The sequence below is a fragment of the Pseudophryne corroboree genome, chromosome 5, assembly GCF_028390025.1.
Source record: "Pseudophryne corroboree isolate aPseCor3 chromosome 5, aPseCor3.hap2, whole genome shotgun sequence".
NCBI lineage: Eukaryota > Metazoa > Chordata > Amphibia > Anura > Myobatrachidae > Pseudophryne > Pseudophryne corroboree.
In genome coordinates, this window is record NC_086448.1 from 54599636 (window position 1) to 54622784 (window position 23149).

The 23149-nt window shown below is 46.0% G+C and overlaps 1 protein-coding gene across 8 annotated transcripts in view; it reads left to right on the forward strand.

Moving 5' to 3' along the window:
- Nucleotides 1-22164, forward strand: part of ASAP1 (ArfGAP with SH3 domain, ankyrin repeat and PH domain 1) — a 413329-nt gene extending 391165 nt beyond the window's left edge. For 6 of the 8 annotated variants that reach the window (XM_063921277.1, XM_063921278.1, XM_063921279.1 and 3 more), the window contains 8 exons: nucleotides 6510-6617; nucleotides 7106-7328; nucleotides 14540-14701; nucleotides 16293-16362; nucleotides 16951-17009; nucleotides 17590-18098; nucleotides 18934-19056; nucleotides 20298-22164. In XM_063921277.1, coding sequence (XP_063777347.1) covers nucleotides 6510-6617; nucleotides 7106-7328; nucleotides 14540-14701; nucleotides 16293-16362; nucleotides 16951-17009; nucleotides 17590-18098; nucleotides 18934-19056; nucleotides 20298-20372 — 1329 coding nt within the window. In that variant the 3' untranslated portion in view covers nucleotides 20373-22164. The remainder of the gene's footprint in view (nucleotides 1-6509; nucleotides 6618-7105; nucleotides 7329-14539; nucleotides 14702-16292; nucleotides 16363-16950; nucleotides 17010-17589; nucleotides 18099-18933; nucleotides 19057-20297) is intronic. The other 2 variants (XM_063921275.1, XM_063921280.1) reach the window with 2 other exon arrangements.
- The last annotated feature ends 985 nt before the right edge of the window (nucleotides 22165-23149 follow it).

The following is a 23149-nucleotide window of genomic DNA, read 5'->3' on the forward strand; positions in this document are numbered from 1 at the left end:
ATTATTTCTGTATCCATACGTGTGCGTCTGTACCTATTTATGTATATATGTGTGCGTGTGTGTCGATATGTATATATTCCAGTATTATAAGCGGCAGAACATAAACACACAGTATTTCTTTATTAACCATTATATAGCGCACACACATTCTGCAGCGCTTTATGGAGAATCTTTCGGTCCCTGCGCAAGAGGAGCTGACAATCTATGTTCCTTATTACACAGACACACATATACACACTAGTGTGGGAGGAAACTGCAGGATCCCACGCAAACACAGGGAGAAGATACAAACCCCACACATAGGGGGGAATTCAAATGTTTGAAAAGTTGGTTGGGTGTCTGTTTTTTCCTGTCTATTAGATAGGAATTAACAGACACCCAACTGACTTTTCAAACAATTGAATATCACCCATATAGTGCTTTGGTCAGGAATTGAATGCATTACCTCGGCTGTGTGACAGCAATACTGTCCAGTAAACCAACAGTGCTGTCCAACAATGACTGGGTGCCGGGTAGAAAATTATTATAGGTCATTACGAATCAGTGCGCTTGTACATGCCCCATAGCTTTTTCTGTACACCCTGCACCTTTCTTTTGGGCTATCACCACAATTATTAGATCACAGTTATCACCTTAAATATACCTAATGGCGCCAAGGCACAAGACTAAGCCTCCACCAAAATCAGGGAAGCCATTGCCTGCCATGTTATGGACCTGGGCTAAAAGACACCAGATGGCATACACCTGTGGTGTATACCATTACATGCACAGTACAGGCAAATTATGGCCCACTCACCTGTAATAAGGCACCTCTGCCTGTGGCCCAATACAGTCTTGGAACACCTCTGTTTCTCCCACTTTACTTCTTATCTGCAGCACAGGTAGCACTGTTTTCTGTATTTCTCTGACGTCCTAGTGGATGCTGGGAACTCCGTAAGGACCATGGGGAATAGACGGGCTCCGCAGGAGACTGGGCACTCTAAAAGAAAGATTAGGTACTATCTGGTGTGCACTGGCTCCTCCCTCTATGCCCCTCCTCCAGACCTCAGATTTCTGTGCCCGGCCGAGCTGGATGCACACTAGGGGCTCTCCTGAGCTCCTAGAAAGAAAGTATATGTTAGGTTTTTTATTTTACAGTGAGACCTGCTGGCAACAGGCTCACTGCAACGAGGGACTAAGGGGAGAAGAAGCGAACCTACCTACTTGCAGCTAGCTTGGGCTTCTTAGGCTACTGGACACCATTAGCTCCAGAGGGATCGACCGCAGGACCCGTCCTTGGTGTTCGTTCCCGGAGCCGCGCCGCCGTCCCCCTTACAGAGCCAGAAGCATGAAGATGGTCCGGAAAATCGTCGGCAGAAGACTTCAGTCTTCACCAAGGTAGCACACAGCACTGCAGCTGTGCGCCATTGCTCCTCATACACACTTCACACTCCGGTCACTGAGGGTGCAGGGCGCTGGGGGGGGCGCCCTGAGCAGCAATAAAAACACCTTGGCTGGCAAAATAATCACAATATATAGCCCCAGAGGCTATATATGTGATAATTACCCCTGCCAGAATCCATAAAAAAGCGGGAGAAAAGTTTGCGAAAAAGGGGCGGAGCTATCTCCCTCGGCACACTGGCGCCATTTTCTCTTCACAGTGTAGCTGGAAGACAGCTCCCCAGGCTCTCCCCTGTAGTTTTCAGACTCAAAGGGTTAAAAAGAGAGGGGGGGCACTAAATTTAGGCGCAATATTGTTTATACAAGCAGCTATTGGGGAAAATTCACTCAGTGATAGTGTTTATCCCTACATTATGTAGCGCTTTGGTGTGTGCTGGCATACTCTCTCTCTGTCTCCCCAAAGGGCTGTGTGGGGTCCTGTCCTCAGTCAGAGCATTCCCTGTGTGTGTGCGGTGTGTCGGTACGGCTGTGTCGACATGTTGGATGAGGAGGCTTATGTGGAGGCGGAGCAGATGCCGATAAATGGGATGTCGCCCCCTGTGGGGCCGACACCAGAGTGGATGGATAGGTGGAAGGTATTAACCGACAGTGTCAACTCCTTACATAAAAGGCTGGATGACGTAACAGCTGTGGGACAGCCGGCTTCTCAGCCCGCGCCTGCCCAGGCGTCTCAAAGGCCATCAGGGGCTCAAAAAACGCCCGTTACCTCAGATGGCAGACACAGATGTCGACACGGAGTCTGACTCCAGTGTCGACGAGGTTGAGACATATACACAATCCACTAGGAACATCCGTTGCATGATCTCGGCAATAAAAATTGTGTTACACATTTCTGACATTAACCCAAGTACCACATAAAAGGGGTTTTATGTTTGGGGAGAAAAAGCAGCCGGTGTTTTGTTCCCCCATCAGATGAGTGAATGAAGTGTGTGAAGAAGCGTGGGTTCCCCCGATAAGAAACTGGTAATTTCAAAAAAATTACTGCTGGCGTACCCTTTCCCGCCAGAGGATAGGTCACGTTGGGAGATATCCCGTAGGGTGGATAAGGCGCTCACACGTTTGTCATAAAAGGTGGCACTGCCGTCTTAGGATACGGCCACTTTGAAGGAGCCTGCTTATAAAAAGCAGGAGGCTATCCTGAAGTCTGTATATACACACTCAGGTATTATACTGAGACCTGCAATTGCCTCAGCATGAATAGTGCTGCTGCAGCAGGGTCTGATACCCTATCAGATAATATTGATACCCTAGACAGGGAGAATATGGTGCTAACATAGAGCATATTAAAGACGTAGTCTTATATATGAGGGATGCACAGAGGGATATTTGCCGGCTGGCGTCCAGAATTAATGCAAGGTCCATTCTGCCAGGAGGGTATTAGAGACCCGGCAGTGGACAGGTGATGTTGACTTTAAAAGGCACATGGAGATTATGCCTTATAAGGGTGAGGAATTGTTTGGGGATGGTCTCTGGGACCTTGTATCCACAGCAACAGCTGGGAAGAAAAATTTCTACCTCAGGTTTCCTCACACCCTAAGAAAGCACTGTATTATCGGGTACAGTCCTTTCGGCTTCAGAAAAGCAAGGGGGCCAAAGGCGCTTCCTTTCTGCACAAGGGAAGAAGGAAAAAGCAGCATAGACAGCCAGTTCCCAGGATCAAAAATCCTCCCCCGCTTCCTCTGAGTCCACAGCATGACGCTGGGGCTCTACAGACAGGTGCGGTGGGGGCGCGTCTCGGGAACTTCAGGGACCAGTGGGCTTGCCCACAGGTGAATCACTGGGTTCTGCAAGCAGTATCACAGGGATACAAGCTGGAGTTCGAGGCGACTCCCCCTCGCCGTTACCTCACATCAGCCTTGCCTGCTGCCCTCGGATATAGGGAGTTAGTACTGGCGGCAATTCACAAGCTGTACTTCCAGCAGGTGAAATCAAGGTACCCCTCCTTCAACAAGGCCGGGGTTACTATTCCAAAAATGTTGTGGTACCGAAACCAGACGGTTCGGTGAGACCCATTCAAAAATTGAAATCCTTGAACACTTATATACGAAGGTTCAAGTTCAAAATGGAATCGCTCAGGGCGATTATTGCAAGCCTGGAGAATTTCAGGGTATCACTGGATGCTTACCTGCATGTCCCTATTTACCCTCCTCACCAGGAGTACCTCAAAATTGTGGTACAGAATTGTCATTACCAATTCCAGACGTTGCCGTTGGTCTGTCCCCGGCACCGAGGGTATTTACCAAGGTAATGGCCGAAAGAATTATCCAGTACTTGGACAATCTCCTTATAAAGGCGAGGTCCAGGGAGCAGTTGTTTGTCAGAGTAGCACTATCTCGGGAAGTGCTACAACAGCACGGCTGGATTCTGAATATTCCAAAGTCGCAGCTGGTTCCTACGACGCATCTACTGTTCCTGGGGATGGTTCTGGACACAGAACAGAAAAAAGTGTTTCTCCCGCAGGAGAAAGCCAAAGAGCTGTCATCTCTAGTCAGAGGCCTCCTGAAACCAAAACAGGTGTCGGTGCATCACTGCACGCGAGTCCTGGAAAAAATGGTAGCTTCCTATGAAGCAGTTCCATTCCGCAGGTTCCATGCAAGAACTTTTCAGTGGGACCTCTTGGACGGGATCGCATCTTCAGATGCATCGGCTGATAACCCTGTCTCCAAGGACCAGGGTGTCTCTGCTGTGGTGGCTGCAGAGTGCTCATCTTCTAGAGGGCCGCAGATTCGGCATACAGGACTGGGTCCTGGTGATCACGGATGCCAGCCTTCGAGGCTGGGGGGCAGTCACACAGGGAAAAAATTTCCAAGGACTTTGGTCAAGTCAGGAGTCGTCCCTACACATAAATATTCTGGAACTGAGGGCCATTTACAATGCCCTAAGTCAGGCAAGACCTCTGCTTCAAAACCAGCCGGTACTGCTCCAATCAGACAACATCACGGCAGTCGCCCATGTAAACCGACAGGGCGGCACAAGAAGCAGGATGGCGTGGCAGAAGCCACAAGGATTCTCCGATGGGCGGAAAATCACGTCTTAGCACTGTCAGCAGTGTTCATTCCGGGAGTGGACAACTGGGAAGCAGACTTCCTCAGCAGACACGACCTACACCCGGGAGAGTGGGGACTTCATCCAGAAGTCTTCAAACTGTTGGTAAATCGTTGGGAAAGGCCACAGGTGGACATGATGGCGTCCCGCCTCAACAAAAAGCTAAAGAGATATTGCGCCAGGTCAAGGGACCCTCAGGCGATAGCTGTGGACGCTCTAGTGACACCGTGGGTGTACCAGTCGGTTTATGTGTTCCCTCCTCTGCCTCTCATACCAAAGGTACTAAGAATAATAAGAAGGCGAGGAGTAAGAACGATACTCGTGGTTCCGGATTGGCCAAAAAGAGCTTGGTACCCAGAACTTCAAGAAATTATATCAGAGGACCCATGGCCTCTACTGCTCAGACAGGATCTGTTACAGCAGGGGCCCTGTCTGTTCCAAGACTTCCCGCGGCTGCGTTTGACGGCATGGCGGTTGAATTCCGGATCCTAAAGGAAAAGGGCATTCCGGAGGAAGTTATTCCTACGCTGATAAAAGCCAGGAAAGAAGTAACCGCAAACCATTATCACCGTATTTGGCAAAAATATGTTGCGTGGTGTGAGGCCAGGAAGGCCCCTACAGAGGAATTTCAGCTGGGTCGTTTTCTGCACTTCCTACAGTCGGGAGTGGCTATGGGCCTAAAAATTGGGTTCCATTAAGGTCCAGATTTCGGCTCTGTCGATTTTCTTCCAGAAAGAACTGGCTTCACTGCCTGAAGTTCAGACATTTGTAAAGGGAGTGCTACATATTCAGCCCCTTTTGTGCCTCCTTTGGCACCTTGGGATCTCAACGCGGTGTTGAGTTTCCTGAAATCACATTGGTTTGAGCCACTTAAAACTGTGGATCTGAAATATCTCACGTGGAAAAAAGTGGTCATGTTATTGGCCTTGGCTTCGGCCAGGCGTGTGTCAGAATTGGCGGCTTTGTCATGTAAAAGCCCTTCTCTGATTTTCCATATGGATAGGGCAGAATTGAGGACTCGTCCCCAGTTTCTCCCTAAGGTGGTATCAGCTTTTCACTTGAACCAACCTATTGTAGTGCCTGCGGCTACTAGGGGCTTGGAAGATTCCAAGTTACTGGACGTAGTCAGGGCCTTGAAAATTTATGTTTCCAGGACGGCTGGAGTCAGGAAAACTGACTCGCTATTTATCCTGTAGGCACCCAACAAACTGGGTGCTCCTGCTTCTGAGCAGACTATTGCTCGCTGGATTTGTGGCGCAATTCAGCTGGCGCATTCTGCGGCTGGATTGCTGCATCCTAAATCAGTAAAAGCCCATTCCACGAGGAAAGTGGGCTCATCTTGGGCGGCTGCCCGAGGGGTCTCGGCTTTACAACTTTGCCGAGCAGCTACTTGGTCAGGGGCAAACACGTTTGCTAAATTCTACAAATTTGATACCCTGGCTGAGGAGGACCTTGAGTTCTCTCATTCGGTGCTGCAGAGTCATCCGCACTCTCCCGCCCGTTTGGGAGCTTTGGTATAATCCCCATGGTCCTTACGGAGTTCCCAGCATCCACTAGGACGTCAGAGAAAATAAGATTTTACTCACCGGTAAATCTATTTCTCGTAGTCCGTAGTGGATGCTGGGCGCCCATCCCAAGTGCGGATTGTCTGCAATACTTGTATATAGTTATTGCTTAACTAAAGGGTTCTTGTTGAGCCATCTGTTGAGAGGCTCAGTTATATTTCATACTGTTAACTGGGTATAGTATCACGAGTTATACGGTGTGGCTGGTATGAGTCTTACCCGGGATTCAAAATCCTTCCTTATTGTGTCAGCTCTTCCGGGCACAGTATCCTAACTGAGGTCTGGAGGAGGGGCATAGAGGGAGGTGCCAGTGCACACCAGATAGTACCTAATCTTTCTTTTAGAGTGCCCAGTCTCCTGCGGAGCCCGTCTATTCCCCATGGTCCTTACGGAGTTCCCAGCATCCACTACGGACTACGAGAAATAGATTTACCGGTGAGTAAAATCTTGTTTTTTCAGCTCTCTCAGTCCATGGCCGGCAAGCTGAACCCGCACATCCACGTGGAGTATGACTGGAACCTCCGGCCGGAAGAGATTGATGAGAGCGACGATGATTTAGATGACAAGGTAAAACCTATATGCAGACACAAGATTCTTACATATGTACAGTGTGTTCTTATGTCATACTCCAGGAAGATTTGAGTATTGCCTGTGGAACTAGAAAAGGTTCAGAGACCAAACTGATTAAGGGGATGGAGACGCTAGAATACGAGGAAAGGCTTGCTAGGCTAGGCATGTTTACACTGGAAAAAAAGAAGATTACGAGGGGACAAGATTAATATTTACAAATATATAAGGCGTCAATACACAGAGCTGGGGGGGGGGGATTTGTAGGGTTAGGCTGTGGTAATGGAGGGTTTTGGGGGGGGGGGGGGGGGGAGGATATACCTGTACTTTGGGGGGTCAGTAATATGACTGCCGGCATCCCATATGCTGGGATATCGTATGTATCCGCTGTTACCACCCCATGGACAATAGGATGACAGTTGTGCTCCTGTGATCATGTAGAGGTGTCTTTGTGTCTGACTAACCAATTCCATTCCTGCTTCCAAAAGCCAAGTCCGATCAAGAAGGAACGCTCTCCGAGACCGCAAAGCTTCTGCCATTCTTCCAGTATCTCTCAGCAAGACAAGCTGTCGCTGCCTGGATTCAGCACTCCGCGGGATAAGCAGAGACTGTCGTACGGGGCCTTCACCAACTTCATGTCCACCAGCACCGACTTACCAACGTCTCCCATAACAGACGGCCCACCGCTGCCCCCCAGGAACTCAGGCAAAGGTATGTATAGCTGTGCCTGTTTACTAAGGTATACATATTTCTCTGACGTCCTAGTGGATGCTGGGAACTCCGTAAGGACCATGGGGAATAGCGGCTCCGCAGGAGACTGGGCACAAAAGTAAAAGCTTTAGGACTACCTGGTGTGCACTGGCTCCTCCCCCTATGACCCTCCTCCAAGCCTCAGTTAGATTTTTGTGCCCGAACGAGAAGGGTGCACACTAGGTGGCTCTCCTGAGCTGCTTAGTGAAAAAGTTTAAGTATAGGTTTTTTATTTTCAGTGAGTCCTGCTGGCAACAGGTTCACTGCAACGAAGGACTAAGGGGAGAAGAAGCGAACTCACCTGCGTGCAGAGTGGATTGGGCTTCTTAGGCTACTGGACATTAGCTCCAGAGGGACGATCACAGGCCCAGCCATGGATGGGTCCCAGAGCCGCGCCGCCGGCCCCCTTACAGAGCCAGAAGACTGAAGAGGTCCGGGAAATCGGCGGCAGAAGACGTCCTGTCTTCAATAAGGTAGCGCACAGCACCGCAGCTGTGCGCCATTGCTCTCAGCACACTTCACACTCCGGTCACTGAGGGTGCAGGGCGCTGGGGGGGGGGGGCGCCCTGAGACGCAATAAAAACACCTTAGATGGCAAAAAATACATCACATATAGCTCCTGGGCTATATGGATGCATTTAACCCCTGCCAGTTTTTCCTTAAAAAAGCGGGAGAAAGGCCGCCGAGAAGGGGGCGGAGCCTATCTCCTCAGCACACAAGCGCCATTTTCCCTCACAGCTCCGTTGGAGGGAAGCTCCCTGGCTATCCCCTGCAGTCCTGCACTACAGAAACAGGGTAAAACAAGAGAGGGGGGGCACTAATTTGGCAGATTAATCAAACAGCAGCTATATAAGGGAAAAACACTTATATAAGGTTATCCCTGTATATATATAGTGCTCTGGTGTGTGCTGGCAAACTCTCCCTCTGTCTCCCCAAAGGGCTAGTGGTGTCCTGTCCTCTATCAGAGCATTCCCTGTGTGTGTGCTGTGTGTCGGTACGTTGTGTCGACATGTATGAGGAGGAAAATGGTATGGAGGCGGAGCAATTGCCTGTAATAGTGATGTCACCCCCTAGGGAGTCGACACCTGACTGGATGGTCTTATGGAAGGAATTACGTGATAGCGTCAGCAATTTACAAAAGACTGTTGACGACATGAGACAGCCGGCAAATCAGTTAGTATCTGTCCAGGCGTCTCAAACACCGTCAGGGGCTCTGAAGCGCTCGTTACCTCAGATGGTCGACACAGACCCAGACACGGACACTGACTCCAGTGTCGACGGTGAGGAAACAAACGTATTTTCCAGTAGGTTACATGATCACGGCAATGAAGGAGGTTTTGAACATTTCTGATACTACAAGTACCACAAAAAAGGGTATTATGTGGGGTGTGAAAAAACTACCCGTAGTTTTTCCTGAATCAGATTAATTAAATGAGGTGTGTGATGAAGCGTGGGTTTCCCCCGATAAAAAACTAATTTCAAAAAAATTATTGGCATTATACCCTTTCCCGCCAGAGGTTAGGGCGCGTTGGGAAACACCCCCTAGGGTAGATAAGGCGCTCACACGCTTATCAAAACAAGTGGCGTTACCGTCTCCTGATACGGCCGCCCTCAAGGAGCCAGCTGATAGGAAGCTGGAAAATATCCTAAAAAGTATATACACACATACTGGTGTTATACTGCGACCAGCAATCGCCTCAGCCTGGATGTGCAGTGCTGGGGTGGCTTGGTCGGATTCCCTGACTGAAAATATTGATACCCTGGACAGGGACAGTATATTATTGACTATAGAGCATTTAAAGGATGCATTTCTATATATGCGAGATGCACAGAGGGATATTTGCACTCTGGCATCAAGAGTAAGTGCGCTGTCCATTTTTGCCAGAAGTGGGCTATGGACGCGACAGTGGTCAGGTGATGCGGATTCCAAACGGCATATGGAAGTATTGTCGTATAAAGGGGAGGAGTTATTTGGGGTCGGTCTATCGGACCTGGTGGCCACGGCAACAGCTGGGAAATCCACCTTTTTACCCCAGGTCACCTCTCAGCAGAAAAAGACACCGTCTTTTCAGGCTCAGTCCTTTCGTCCCCATAAGGGCAAGCGGGCAAAAGGCCACTCATATCTGCCCCGGGACAGAGGAAGGGGAAAAAGACTGCAGCAGGCAGCCTCTTCCCAGGAACAGAAGCCCTCCCCCGCTTCTGCCAAGTCCTCAGCATGACGCTGGGGCCTTACAAGCGGACTCAGGTACGGTGGGGGGTCGTCTCTGGAATTTCAGCGCGCAGTGGGCTCACTCGCAAGTGGACCCCTGGATCCTGCAGGTAGTATCTCAGGGGTACAAATTGGAATTCGAGACGTCTCCCCCTCGCCGGTTCCTGAAGTCTGCTTTACCAACGTCTCCCTCCGACAGGGAGGCGGTATTGGAAGCCATTCACAAGCTGTATTCCCAGCAGGTGATAATCAAGGTACCCCTCCTACAACAGGGAAAGGGGTATTATTCCACGCTGTTTGTGGTACCGAAGCCGGACGGCTCGGTGAGACCTATTTTAAATCTGAAATCCTTGAACACTTACATACAAAGGTTCAAATTCAAGATGGAGTCACTCAGAGCAGTGATAGCGAACCTGGAAGAAGGGGACTATATGGTGTCTCTGGACATCAAGGATGCTTACCTCCATGTCCCAATTTGCCCTTCTCACCAAGGGTACCTCAGGTTTGTGGTACAGAACTGTCACTATCAGTTTCAGACGCTGCCGTTTGGATTGTCCACGGCACCCCGGGTCTTTACCAAGGTAATGGCCGAAATGATGATTCTTCTTCGAAGAAAAGGCGTCTTAATTATCCCTTACTTGGACGATCTCCTGATAAGGGCAAGGTCCAGGGAACAGTTAGAGGTCGGAGTAGCACTATCTCAAGTAGTACTACGACAGCACGGGTGGATTCTAAATATTCCAAAATCGCAGCTGATTCCGACGACACGTCTGCTGTTCCTAGGGATGATTCTGGACACAGTCCAGAAAAAGGTGTTTCTCCCGGAGGAGAAAGCCAGGGAGTTATCCGAGCTAGTCAGGAACCTCCTAAAACCAGGCCAAGTGTCAGTGCATCAATGCACAAGAGTCCTGGGAAAAATGGTGGCTTCTTACGAAGCAATTCCATTCGGCAGATTCCACGCAAGAACTTTTCAGTGGGATCTGCTGGACAAATGGTCCGGATCGCATCTTCAGATGCATCAGCGGATAACCCTGTCTCCAAGGACAAGGGTGTCTCTCCTGTGGTGGTTGCAGAGTGCTCATCTTCTAGAGGGCCGCAGATTCGGCATTCAGGACTGGGTCCTGGTGACCACGGATGCCAGCCTGAGGGGCTGGGGAGCAGTCACACAGGGAAGAAATTTCCAGGGCTTGTGGTCAAGCATGGAAACGTCATTTCACATAAATATCCTGGAACTAAGGGCCATTTACAATGCCCTAAGTCAAGCAAGGCCTCTGCTTCAGGGTCAGCCGGTGTTGATCCAGTCGGACAACATCACGGCAGTCGCCCACGTAAACAGACAGGGCGGCACAAGAAGCAGGGGGGCAATGGCAGAAGTTGCAAGGATTCTTCGCTGGGCGGAAAATCATGTGATAGCACTGTCAGCAGTGTTCATTCCGGGAATGGACAACTGGGAAGCAGACTTCCTCAGCAGACACGACCTCCACCCGGGGGAGTGGGGACTTCACCCAGAAGTCTTCCACATGATTGTGAACCGTTGGGAAAAACCAAAGGTGGACATGATGGCGTCCCGCCTCAACAAAAAAACTAGACAGATATTGCGCCAGGTCAAGGGACCCTCAGGCAATAGCTGTGGACGCTCTGGTAACACCGTGGGTGTACCAGTCAGTGTATGTGTTCCCTCCTCTGCCTCTCATACCCAAGGTACTGAGAATCATAAGAAGGAGAGGAGTAAGGACTATACTCGTGGCTCCGGATTGGCCAAGAAGGACTTGGTACCCGGAACTTCAAGAGATGCTCACGGAGGACCCGTGGCCTCTACCTCTAAGAAAGGACCTGCTCCAGCAGGGACCCTGTCTGTTCCAAGACTTACCGCGGCTGCGTTTGACGGCATGGCGGTTGAACGCCGGATCCTGAAGGAAAAAGGCATTCCGGATGAAGTCATCCCTACCCTGATCAAAGCCAGGAAGGATGTAACCGTGCAACATTATCACCGTATTTGGAGTAAATATGTTGCGTGGTGTGAGGCCAGGAAGGCCCCTACAGAGGAATTTCAACTGGGTCGTTTCCTGCATTTCCTGCAAACAGGACTGTCTATGGGCCTAAAATTAGGGTCCATTAAGGTTCAAATTTCGGCCCTGTCGATTTTCTTCCAGAAAGAACTGGCTTCAGTTCCTGAAGTTCAGACGTTTGTCAAGGGGGTACTGCATATACAGCCTCCTTTTGTGCCTCCAGTGGCACCTTGGGATCTCAATGTAGTTTTGGGGTTCCTAAAATCACATTGGTTTGAACCACTCACCACTGTGGACTTAAAATATCTCACATGGAAAGTGGTAATGCTGTTAGCCCTGGCTTCAGCCAGGCGTGTCTCAGAATTGGCGGCTTTATCCTATAAAAGCCCTTACCTAATTTTTCATACGGACAGGGCAGAATTGAGGACTCGTCCTCAATTTCTCCCTAAGGTGGTTTCAGCGTTTCACTTGAACCAGCCTATTGTGGTACCTGCGGCTACTAGGGACTTGGAGGACTCCAAGTTGCTGGACGTAGTCAGGGCCCTGAAAATATATGTTTCCAGGACGGCTGGAGTCAGAAAATCTGACTCGCTGTTTATCCTGTATGCACCCAACAAGCTGGGTGCTCCTGCTTCTAAGCAGACTATTGCTCGTTGGATTTGTAGTACAATTCAGCTTGCACATTCTGTGGCAGGCCTGCCACAGCCAAAATCTGTAAAAGCCCATTCCACAAGGAAAGTGGGCTCATCTTGGGCGGCTGCCCGAGGGGTCTCGGCTTTACAACTTTGCCGAGCAGCTACTTGGTCAGGGGCAAACACGTTTGCTAAATTCTACAAATTTGATACCCTGGCTGAGGAGGACCTGGAGTTCTCTCATTCGGTGCTGCAGAGTCATCCGCACTCTCCCGCCCGTTTGGGAGCTTTGGTATAATCCCCATGGTCCTTACGGAGTTCCCAGCATCCACTAGGACGTCAGAGAAAATAAGAATTTACTTACCGATAATTCTATTTCTCGTAGTCCGTAGTGGATGCTGGGCGCCCATCCCAAGTGCGGATTGTCTGCAATACTTGTACATAGTTATTGTTACAAAAATCGGGTTATAATTGTTGTGAGCCATCTTTTCAGAGGCTCCTCTGTTATCATGCTGTTAACTGGGTTCAGATCACAGGTTGTACGGTGTGATTGGTGTGGCTGGTATGAGTCTTACCCGGGATTCAATATCCTTCCTTATTGTGTACACTCGTCCGGGCACAGTATCCTAACTGAGGCTTGGAGGAGGGTCATAGGGGGAGGAGCCAGTGCACACCAGGTAGTCCTAAAGCTTTTACTTTTGTGCCCAGTCTCCTGCGGAGCCGCTATTCCCCATGGTCCTTACGGAGTTCCCAGCATCCACTACGGACTACGAGAAATAGAATTATCGGTAAGTAAATTCTTATTTTTTGTATTTGGGACTTACTGTATGATGGGCGTCCTCCATAATATACGTATTAGTTTCAGGTGCTTTTTATCATTTGGGAAATTATATTTGGTTCTGTGATAACTGAGAAGGTTCAGGCCAAATGTACTTATAATTATTATTTTATGTATTGCACGTGACTTAATACTCTTCTAAAATCGAGCATAACCTAACTCTATAATGAACAATAATAATACAAATAATAATAATGTTTAGAAATGTCAAAACCAATTACTGTGTTAATTTTTTTTCTTTTTCTCTTTTTCACTATAGTACAAAATAACTTTTGGGGGGAGATTTATCAAAGCTTGGAGAGTGATAAAGTACCAACCAATCAGCTCCTGTTATTTTTCAAACGCAATTGGGAGCTGATTGGTTGGTAGGTACTTTTTCTCTCTCCACTATCGCTCTCCAAGCTTTGATAAATCTCCTCCTTAGGTTCTTGTGAACAGCATAATTTCATAGAGAGATTTATTTTACTTATGTTAGAACCTAGATCCTAAATCTCGAGAGATATTAGCTGACTCAGTGTAATTCTGTAACCTTTTATAGTTATTCGCTAACGTTTTTCCTGTCAGCTGCAAGTAGTGGAGGCAGCCATCTTGCGGTTTATCAATGAACTGGCAGCCATTTTGTGGGCTAAAACAAAACTTATGATGCGCCCATTTATCCGTTCACCATGAAGCTGTCATTACGGTAGCTCATACAGCACAATATGGCTGCCCCCAGTGTGCATAGGTGATGAGGAAAACTTAAATCTATAGCGCAAGAGAGGTCAACACCTGGCATTCCTCAAACACCTGGTGAAGAAATAAAACTACAGTAAATTGTTTTTTTTTTTATTGTTTAGACATCAGTAACACTAGTCACCATGAGCAAAGTGCCATATATACTGCCCGCTTATAACGCAAACAGAAACTTGTGTTACAGTGAGGGTGGTGCTATAAATATAATGGGGAGATGTTTCAAACCTTGGAGAGAAATAAAGTGGAGAGAGATAAGCTTCCAGCCAATCGGCTCCTAACTATTATTTTTTAAATACAGCCTGTAAAATGGAAAAAGCTTATTGGCTGGTACTTTAACTCTCTCCAAGGTTTGATACATCTCTTTCAATGTTCTTTATAATATGGATTTCCTAACGGCCTTTTTTTTTTTACTTTTTAGATATTTACATTTTTAACTACACATTAGTGTTTTTATAGGCCAGCTACTAATGCCATTGGCACATTATGTAAATTAGAGGGAGGATACCAAACTGACAATCATTCCAGTTTAAGCAGAAAGAAGTGCCCGTTACACCGAAACACAGGTATCCCCTAACAGCTGTATTGTCTCTAATCCACATGAATTTGATATGGATAGCGAACATTTATTTGGGGATTGTTAGTAAATGGAGTGAAATGGTGAACGTTAAGCACCAGATGTGCCGGCTGAGCGCTGGATAACGCAGAGCCCGGTATGGGGCTCCTCCCTCATTAGTCTTTGTATGCTTTTCTAGCTTCATCCGGCCTATCTTCCAACCACTCATTAAATGCCCAAACCCCCAGTGGCAGCTCCACATTGTCCAAGAAGAAAGCGCCTCCCCCGCCCCCTGGACACAAACGAACTCTCTCCGATCCGCCAAGCCCGCTACCTCATGGTAAGGGCTCGGTACTCTGGGGTGAGTTGTAACACCAACGTGATTGGCCTGGGCTTTGTGTCTCTGTGAACTCAGCTCTACTTCTGTTCCCCCTCTGCGTGCGGGGGCCTTCCTGTCACTCTTACTTCCTGCTCGGATTCTTGCTCCTGTACAGCCACCGGATAGGGCAAGTTACTTCTAGTATAATGTACACCTGTCACGTTTATACACGTTGCAGGCAATGCATACGCAGAGTTTATGCTTTATGAACACTTGTCATTCGAATTGCCTTTTATCTGTATACGGCCCGGAATCGCCAGACTCCCGGGTCTAGCGAAATTCTGCTTTACATAGCGGGGTGTCACCCCTTTCCCCTCTCCTTACACTTACCTTCCTTTTCTCTCCCTTTCATAGAACAGCAGGCTTTATTATAGACAAATCAAGTCCTATCTCTGCTGAGACCTTCTTGTTGTTATTCCACAATTGATGTTCTGTCCCCAAAATCCCCTAAATTATTTATACCCATTTTTTTGTTTAAGTAGTACACAGGTTCTCAAACTCGGTCCTCAGGACCCCACACAGTGCATGTTTTGCAGGTCTCCTCACAGAATCGCAAGTGAAATAATTAGCTCCACCTGTGGACCTTTTAAAATGTGTCAGTGAGCAATTAATACACCTGTGCACCTGCTGGGTTACCTGCAAAACATGCACTGTGTGGGATCCTGAGTATTGAGTTTGAGAACCTATGAAGTAGTAATATGAGGTCCGATTACTGGATGCGCATGACCAATCAGAAGGCTGTACATCATGGAGCTGTGTTTTCAGATCCTCGTATATTTATAACCTATTCCGTCTTCGCTGTGGAACTTTTCTTCTTCTCTATACTGGCTCTGTATTATTTATTCACTGCAATTTCTTATCTCTGTTACTTTCACGTCCCAAGAGTTCTGCCCTGTCTCTCTTACTGCAACATCCTGACGTTTCCAAACTGTGAAATACATAGCTGTGGATTCAGTGTGATTCAGTGATTGCTATTTGTTCCCCCACCACCGTGCGGTGCTACGGGAACTACGGCGGTGGGGGCGGAGGTGCTCCGGTAAAGAGTGAATGCAAATTTAAATTAGCTTTATTACATATTTAGAGTATTGTAGGTCACTTTTATGGATAAAACCTGCCCATGTGTACTGTATTATTTTCACAATCACCTTACAAGGGGGTCAGGCAAAGTGCATGTTCTTTTCGTTCTTTGTAACTTATACCTGTTATACTGCCAGTGAAACAGCGCCTCTAGTGGTCTTATAGTATAATGGCAAGCTGGTGCTCATAGATCCTTATTCAGCAAGACCAGCACAGTAAATACACAGTAGTTATTGGTGAAGTAAGTTGCGTGTCAGTATATCCTTCTTTTGAAGACGCAGCTGTGATTTTATAGTGAACAGGCCACAGGTGTTTTTTTTCCTTCCTTTTTTTTTTTCCTCCTGCTTCCTTTTTCTTGGTATCTGCTCTATTTAAGGGTTTTTATTTCTCTTTCTTCCAAATCTACTTTGATGTTGATGACGTCCAGCATTAAAGTGATATAAAGGAATCCTCTTGTTAATGACTAATTACATCTTGCATTTGTTTCCCCCGCCAGGTAATGACACCGGCTACAGCCCAGCAGATAGATCGCTGAATAAGTTTGAAAGACTGTCGCACTCAGCTAGGTGAGTGTATGGGGAGTGTGTGCTGCACAATAGTCGGTGGATTTGCTCTAATCCAGAACAAAATCTTTATTTAGATTTACCGTTCCAAACATTCACTTCCACAAGTAACGTACACAGACAGGAAACAGCGGGAATGGAGATTAACGTAGGGATCATATTGAATTCAAGTTGCATAGCAGTATAAAGATTAACCATTTATTGGACTTGTATTTTTCATCTGCATGAAGTGGAATTTTGCACTGCGGACCATCCCTTATAGCACCTAATTCATGTATGGAAGACATTGCACTGCTGCAGGGAAGCAATTGTGCTATTCCGTGTCATTAAAATTCTAATGCTGCAGGAGGCGCCTGTAGGAGATAGACGCCTCCCGTTACCATCTGCGAGATCCAAGTGTTGTGTCTGAGGACGCAGCCTCTGATCTCCATCGCAACCAGTAGCGATTTGCAACGGTATCAGGCACGGCCAGCCTGCGTAAACTGAGTAATGACAGCGACGGTTATTACGCCCTCATCAGTAATTACAGTTGGGTACAATATATCCGGTGTTTAAACAATTGTATCCCTTTTTTGTTTCTGCAATATGTAGCACAGGAACTACAAAGTCTACATTGGGCCCCAGAGTTTTGCCAAAACTACCTCAAAAAGGTAAGTCCGAGGTTTTTTCAATATACTCCATAATCTAGATCAAAACTTGAAATGTATTGTTATGCAGCAAATATTTTTGGCAAAAAGGACACGCGATAGAAAAAGGAGGATTTACAGCGATTTACCCATCCGCACTCTCGTGGCATTAAGAAAAAAAGTTTTGCAAAAATCACCCGGAATGTATTTTTTCTAAACGATCATAAAGTAAATGAAATAAGATGTAATTTAGCCAGTGCTTGGCAGTGTGTTTCTGTCTGGTATATCACTTTGATAGTTTGTTTCCCCAATGCCACGGGAGAACATACCACGGCTGTTGGGAAAGTGCTTTTGTGTACAAAGACTTATGCAATTTTTGCAGAGCCGTCTGGATGGACATCTTTTTTTTTTAAATGAGGAATGTTTCCTGGGCATGTAGACCTAAGCCATCATCATTGAATGTTGAGGGTCTTTCATATGCTGGTACAATTGTATGGCCAATGTATTGATAAAACTCATTGGTCACTTTGAGATTTATCACCTTCCTCTGAAACCATTGTAGCCCCAACCACATGTAACGCTGTCTTTTTGCATCTCATTCAAGTGGCGCTTCGAAAAATAGACACAACGCATCATCTCTCGATGGACAAATACAGCCAGCAACCGGACGTTTTCCAAAAATCGCCACAAGCAGCAGACTTGCCTCTGAAACCGCAACTCGCCGATCTTCCTCCGAAGCCGCAGCCTTCTGAGTTCACGCAAAAGCCGCACGTCGGAGACCTACCGCCGAAGCCGGGAGAATTGCCTCCTAAACCTCAGCTGGGAGACCTGCCGCCGAAACCACAGCTGGGAGACCTACCTCCGAAGCCGCAGCTGAAAGATCTTCCACCTAAACCTGTCCTGGGAGACATGTTGCCGAAGGCGTCCGTAACAGAAGCAGTGGCCAAGCCGCACACCCCAGAGGCTAACCAGAATGCTCAGCCGGCAGAGGTGATCCAGAACTCGCAGCCCACCGACCATACGCCAGTCCAGAGACAGGCGTCGGAAGCTTCCAGTGACGGGCCACCTCCTCTTCCAGAAACCCCTGTGCCACTTCCTCGGAAGATCAACACAGTAAGTGTTTTGCCACCATACAGTGGACAAGGTAGCCTATAGGTTGCTGACTGGAGCATGACTTCATCTAACTATTGATAATGTATCCCTTTTTGATAGCATAAATGGAACAATCCTTTTCAGTGGGTGCACCTCGCACATCTTAAACTTCATTATGTTGAAGTTTACATTGTAATGTTTAATGATGGGTATTTGTGTGCCTGTAAATGTAAATTCCCAAATGAATCATTCCCGGATGTCCGGAGTCACCCAACTGGCAGAAGTAGCCAACATCCCATCTCTAGTACCAATGTTGATTTGGGGTGGGGGTGGGGGAGTAAAAACTGCTGCCACCTGCTAAGGAGCAAAGGTGCAATTTCCACAGCACGTCCATTTCAGCATCTGATCTCGCAACAGAAAATGTGATATTCGCATCTGGGTGCAGTACATGGGGCATTACGGAAGCAACCCCATGGCAGCCGCCATCTTGATGCTCCAATCTGTGCGCTTGCCTGTAGAAACAGACGCCACTGTATATAAATAGATGCATGATCCTTATAAGAAGGGGGTGAAGCGACGCTTAAATTCATGTATTATTATAGTATGTTAAATGGGTGAATTATATACAGAGTATTTAAGGTTTAAACATGGTTTGTACAAGGCTGGCTCTTAGTGGTAAATAGGAAGGATACATATGACGTATCCCCGTGCTGACATCTACATACATGCTACATTAAAGGGCCTTAATAATCCACCCTGTAGATCTTATTGGGGTAAGTTACAGACTGACAGATTACGGCATCATTCTAGTTTCCTGCATCTAGTTTCTGTTCATTGTTTCTCATATTGTGATCAGGGGAAGGTGAAGCTGAAGAGAGTGAAGACGATATACGATTGTCAGGCAGATAATGACGACGAGCTGACATTTGTTGAGGGAGAAGTGATCGTAGTAACTGGAGAGGAGGACCAGGAGTGGTGGGTGAGTGTTATGTAGTCAGCCTGTGTGTGTATAGTACACGTATAAAGGTATATGCACCAAGCGGATTCAGTATCATTTGCTGCCGTACGGGATGCTGGCGGTCATAATACCGACGCCGGCATCCCGACAGAGGAAGGTAAGACTGTTCCCCCATCCCCTCCCCGCATCCTAGTGCACCCCCCTCTTCTCCCCCCCCCCGCATCCTAGTGCACCCCCCTCTTCTGCCCCCAGCCTAGTACACCCCCCTCTTCTCCCCCCGTCCCCCCCGAAGGTGCCTAAACTTTAAGCCGTGACCGTAACCCGAATGCAATACTCTATGGTCAGGATTCCGGGGTCCGCATTCTGGCTGCTGGAATCCCGACAGCCGGCATCTTAACTGCATTCCCACCAAGCAGGGACTTCATGCGTAACTAAATGATTCCAGAAAGGCCGGACATACCCTTGGAGCACAGGAGTGCTGGTACTCCTCAGTAATATGCACCCTAAATTTTATATATCTGTTTCCTAACTCTGGCTCAGCACGGAGTATGATAATATAAATGACAGCCATTACTGATTCCTCTGATTCTTTGTTAAATACAGTAGCACAATACGAGCTGCTTTTTGTCAGACAGGGACAGTCAGAGTGATTTGGAAATACTATGGAGGAATGGGCTGATGTGGGGAAATTAATATCAACATGTAAAACGGGGACACACGAGGGACACAAAATACATTACGCAGAATATATGGCAACGTAACGTGGACAACAAAGAAAAGAGCTGTAATATCAGATGATGTGATGTAAGCAGCTTAGTGGAGCCTGGTGAGAGCCAGGACAATACATGGTTATATAGTAAATGTGTTTGTAGTCAGCCATGCAATTATAGTTTTCATCACATGGGACCTATATAATCTATTATACGACAATGACAAATTGTTCCATTTGACATTTTTTCAAATGAAGGCCCAAAAACACCCCAGTTTCACGTAGCGTAAGGTAAAACGCAATTTACAACTGGTCACTTCGGGACTATCATAGTGGGGAGATTTATCAAACCGTCTATAGAGAAGTATAGCCGTCGCCCATAACAACCAATCGAGTGCTAGATATCATTTTATAGAGTGTACTTGATAAGTGATAGCACGAAGCTGATTGGCTAGTATTGGAAACGCCTCTTCTTGTCCTCATTCACAGCCAAAGGACCTGTAAAGTTACATCTCACTGGCTAATACTGTATGTGTTTCTGTATTCCACCCAGATTGGTCACATCGAAGGATATCCAGAACGGAAAGGTGTCTTCCCGGTGTCATTCGTCCACATATTGTCAGAATAGGACATGGACTTTATAGTGTTGTGGATCCCCCCCACCCCACCCGGGCCGCAGCTCCTTAGCCAGCTTACTGCTGTATATTCTGTACTGCGTCTGTATATCACTTCATCCAGTACTGTCATTATCTGTATTGTACATGTGCGATGTTATTCTGCCACTGCCAGTATTGCAGTAGCCGGAGACGCTGAGAGAAAGAACCGCTTAGGTCCGCCGCTCTCGCCCCTTACTGTACTGCCAGTGCCGTCTTATCCAACACTATAATACCGTACACGCTCTGTCCCTGGCCACACCTTGCTTTCCAGCCTCCGTATCGGAAACGATACCGGCGATGGGACCCCGCGGCGACTCGGATCCACCCGTCACCCCATCCTCCAATCACTCAGCAAGCTGTGTATTTATCACAGATATAAGGAGTTCAGGATAGTTTTTAACAAAATCGTCAAGTATTTTCTGTGCCCTGTGTCTTGCGTTTGAACTTACTGCAACACCCATACTGTTACTTTGCTGCAGGTAGTAAAAGAAGATATATTTCTATCCAAAGGCTTCTTTTATTGAAGTATATACATATATATATAATATACATATATATATTAAAAAGAAAATTACATTTCATGGGAGTTAACCTAATGACTGCTAAACAATATTTAGTCTGTTTACATTATGCATGCATTTCTCCAACCACAGAAACAATTCCGGAATACTTGAATCCTGCGCGTAAGCCGGGAAAAGAATCGCAGTGCTTGGCTTAGGCCGAGTAGTTCTGCAGCTGCGAGGACCCGTGGGGGAATATTTTTCCATTAGAAAGATCTATTTGAAATAGACAGTATTACTTGTTTCTAACATGGATCAAATCTAGACGGGGGGCTGCAAGCCTCGCGATAATAAAGACGTACGCCTATGTATAACTCATCTGTTTAGGTTTTTATTTTCTGTTTTTGTATTATTTAAACTGTACCATAAGTTATTCGTAGATGCAAAGTTGAAATGGACTTTTATGTATATTGTTCGTTAAATAGAAGCTTATCGAATCAGACACGAAAAGTATTAAAATCCATTGCTTGAGGGGATCTCTGGTCCACGTTGGGGGGAGGCCCCCCTGTACCGGGCTGTTGCAGGGTCCTTCAGCCAAGTCCCCAGGTCACGTTACGTACCGGATCTTAGATGTTTGTTATTTGTGGTAACTTGTTTAGTTAGAAATGCAGAATAAATAGAACTCATACACGTCAAACAGTGAAACGGAAACACACGATTTACGTGAATTTTTATTATTTTTTTGGTCACCAAATAGAACATAAACAGTGGAAGCTACATTTTATTTTAATTGTAACTCATTCCTGTGCACTTCTGGTTATTTAATTCTCATTTTATGTACTATTATCTTTGGATTTTTATTTTATTTTTGTAGGCACATTTTTTGCATGTAGAAATATTTATATTTTCCCGGGGTTTTTTTTTTTTAAATCTCAGACTGATACATCATAATTTTCAATGCGATAATCAAATATTAATTTGGCTCTAATAAGCCAATCATAATCCAGTCTATTAGATTTTGCATGGAGAAACCATTTTTATTTATTTACAAGTATTTCAGCAATACGCAATAGAAGTCGTGGCGGACGGGCCTGAAGGAAGCCACACGATTAGGTCTTTAGATCACCGGTCTGCGCAGTTTACCCTGCAAAGTATTTCAACAACAATGGTACAATATTCTGTTTTTAATGCAAAGTCACAAGCTCATTTTATTAATCATTCCATATTATAAATGAATAAAAATGTTTAAAAGTGACATCGACAATCGAAACCTCTTGTTTTTTTGTTTTGTTTTTTTATTGATGTTTTTTGAAGTCCATATACAGTGATTAAGTAATAAAAGCAAGAATCTTTGGGTTTTAATATTGTCCCCTTTTAATGGAGTTTTAGAGGAAATCCATTTTTATATAATTTATTATGAACCGCTATTACCACTGAAATGTTATTTTTAACGGTCAAGCATTGATCAACTGAAATGCTTCAAAGAATAATATCATCTGTAGGTTAAACTGTAAACAGAACGTGTATCCCTGCATTGCATATTATTTTACTACTCTGTGGGGCATATTCAATTGATAACGTAATTTGGCTGCAGAATTGAACGCAGCTATTGCGACTATTTGTCAGTTTGCGCAACTACAGTATGTGTGCTCTCGATTGCAGCGATATTCAATTGAATAATTGATTGTGAAAATGTTTGTGGCCAGAACCCACAGGATTTATTTTATTTTTTTTTACATCTGTAGAATAACTTGTACCCTATTAAAAAAAAAAACACAATTAATGAACTTTATTACTGTCCCAAAGAAAAATATTATGATCTTTAAAAATGCTGCAAGTGGCTGATTTGGGAAGGTGGTTAAATAATGAATGATTAAAAAAAGTTAACTTTTTTCATTTAAATACAAACGAATAAAACAAAAAAGTTAAAATATATTTAAAAATACAAAAAGTGATGTGGGGGGTAATCTGAGGCCATTTAAAATGTAAATAAAAATGTAAAAAAAAATGATAAAAAAAACAATTATTATTTTAATTTACATAAATACTTAAAAGTTGATTTTGGAATAATTTGAAACCATTTTCTTTTCTTTGTTTACCACAATACCGACATGTAATTAATTATTGGCCCAATTAAGCTAATTGAAAACTTCCACTTGCCTAATTAGTGACTACAGGGTGTGTCCTAGGGGTTCCTAAGCAAGCCCTGACATTTTTAACTTAAAATAGGGTTTTCCCTGTTTGCACCT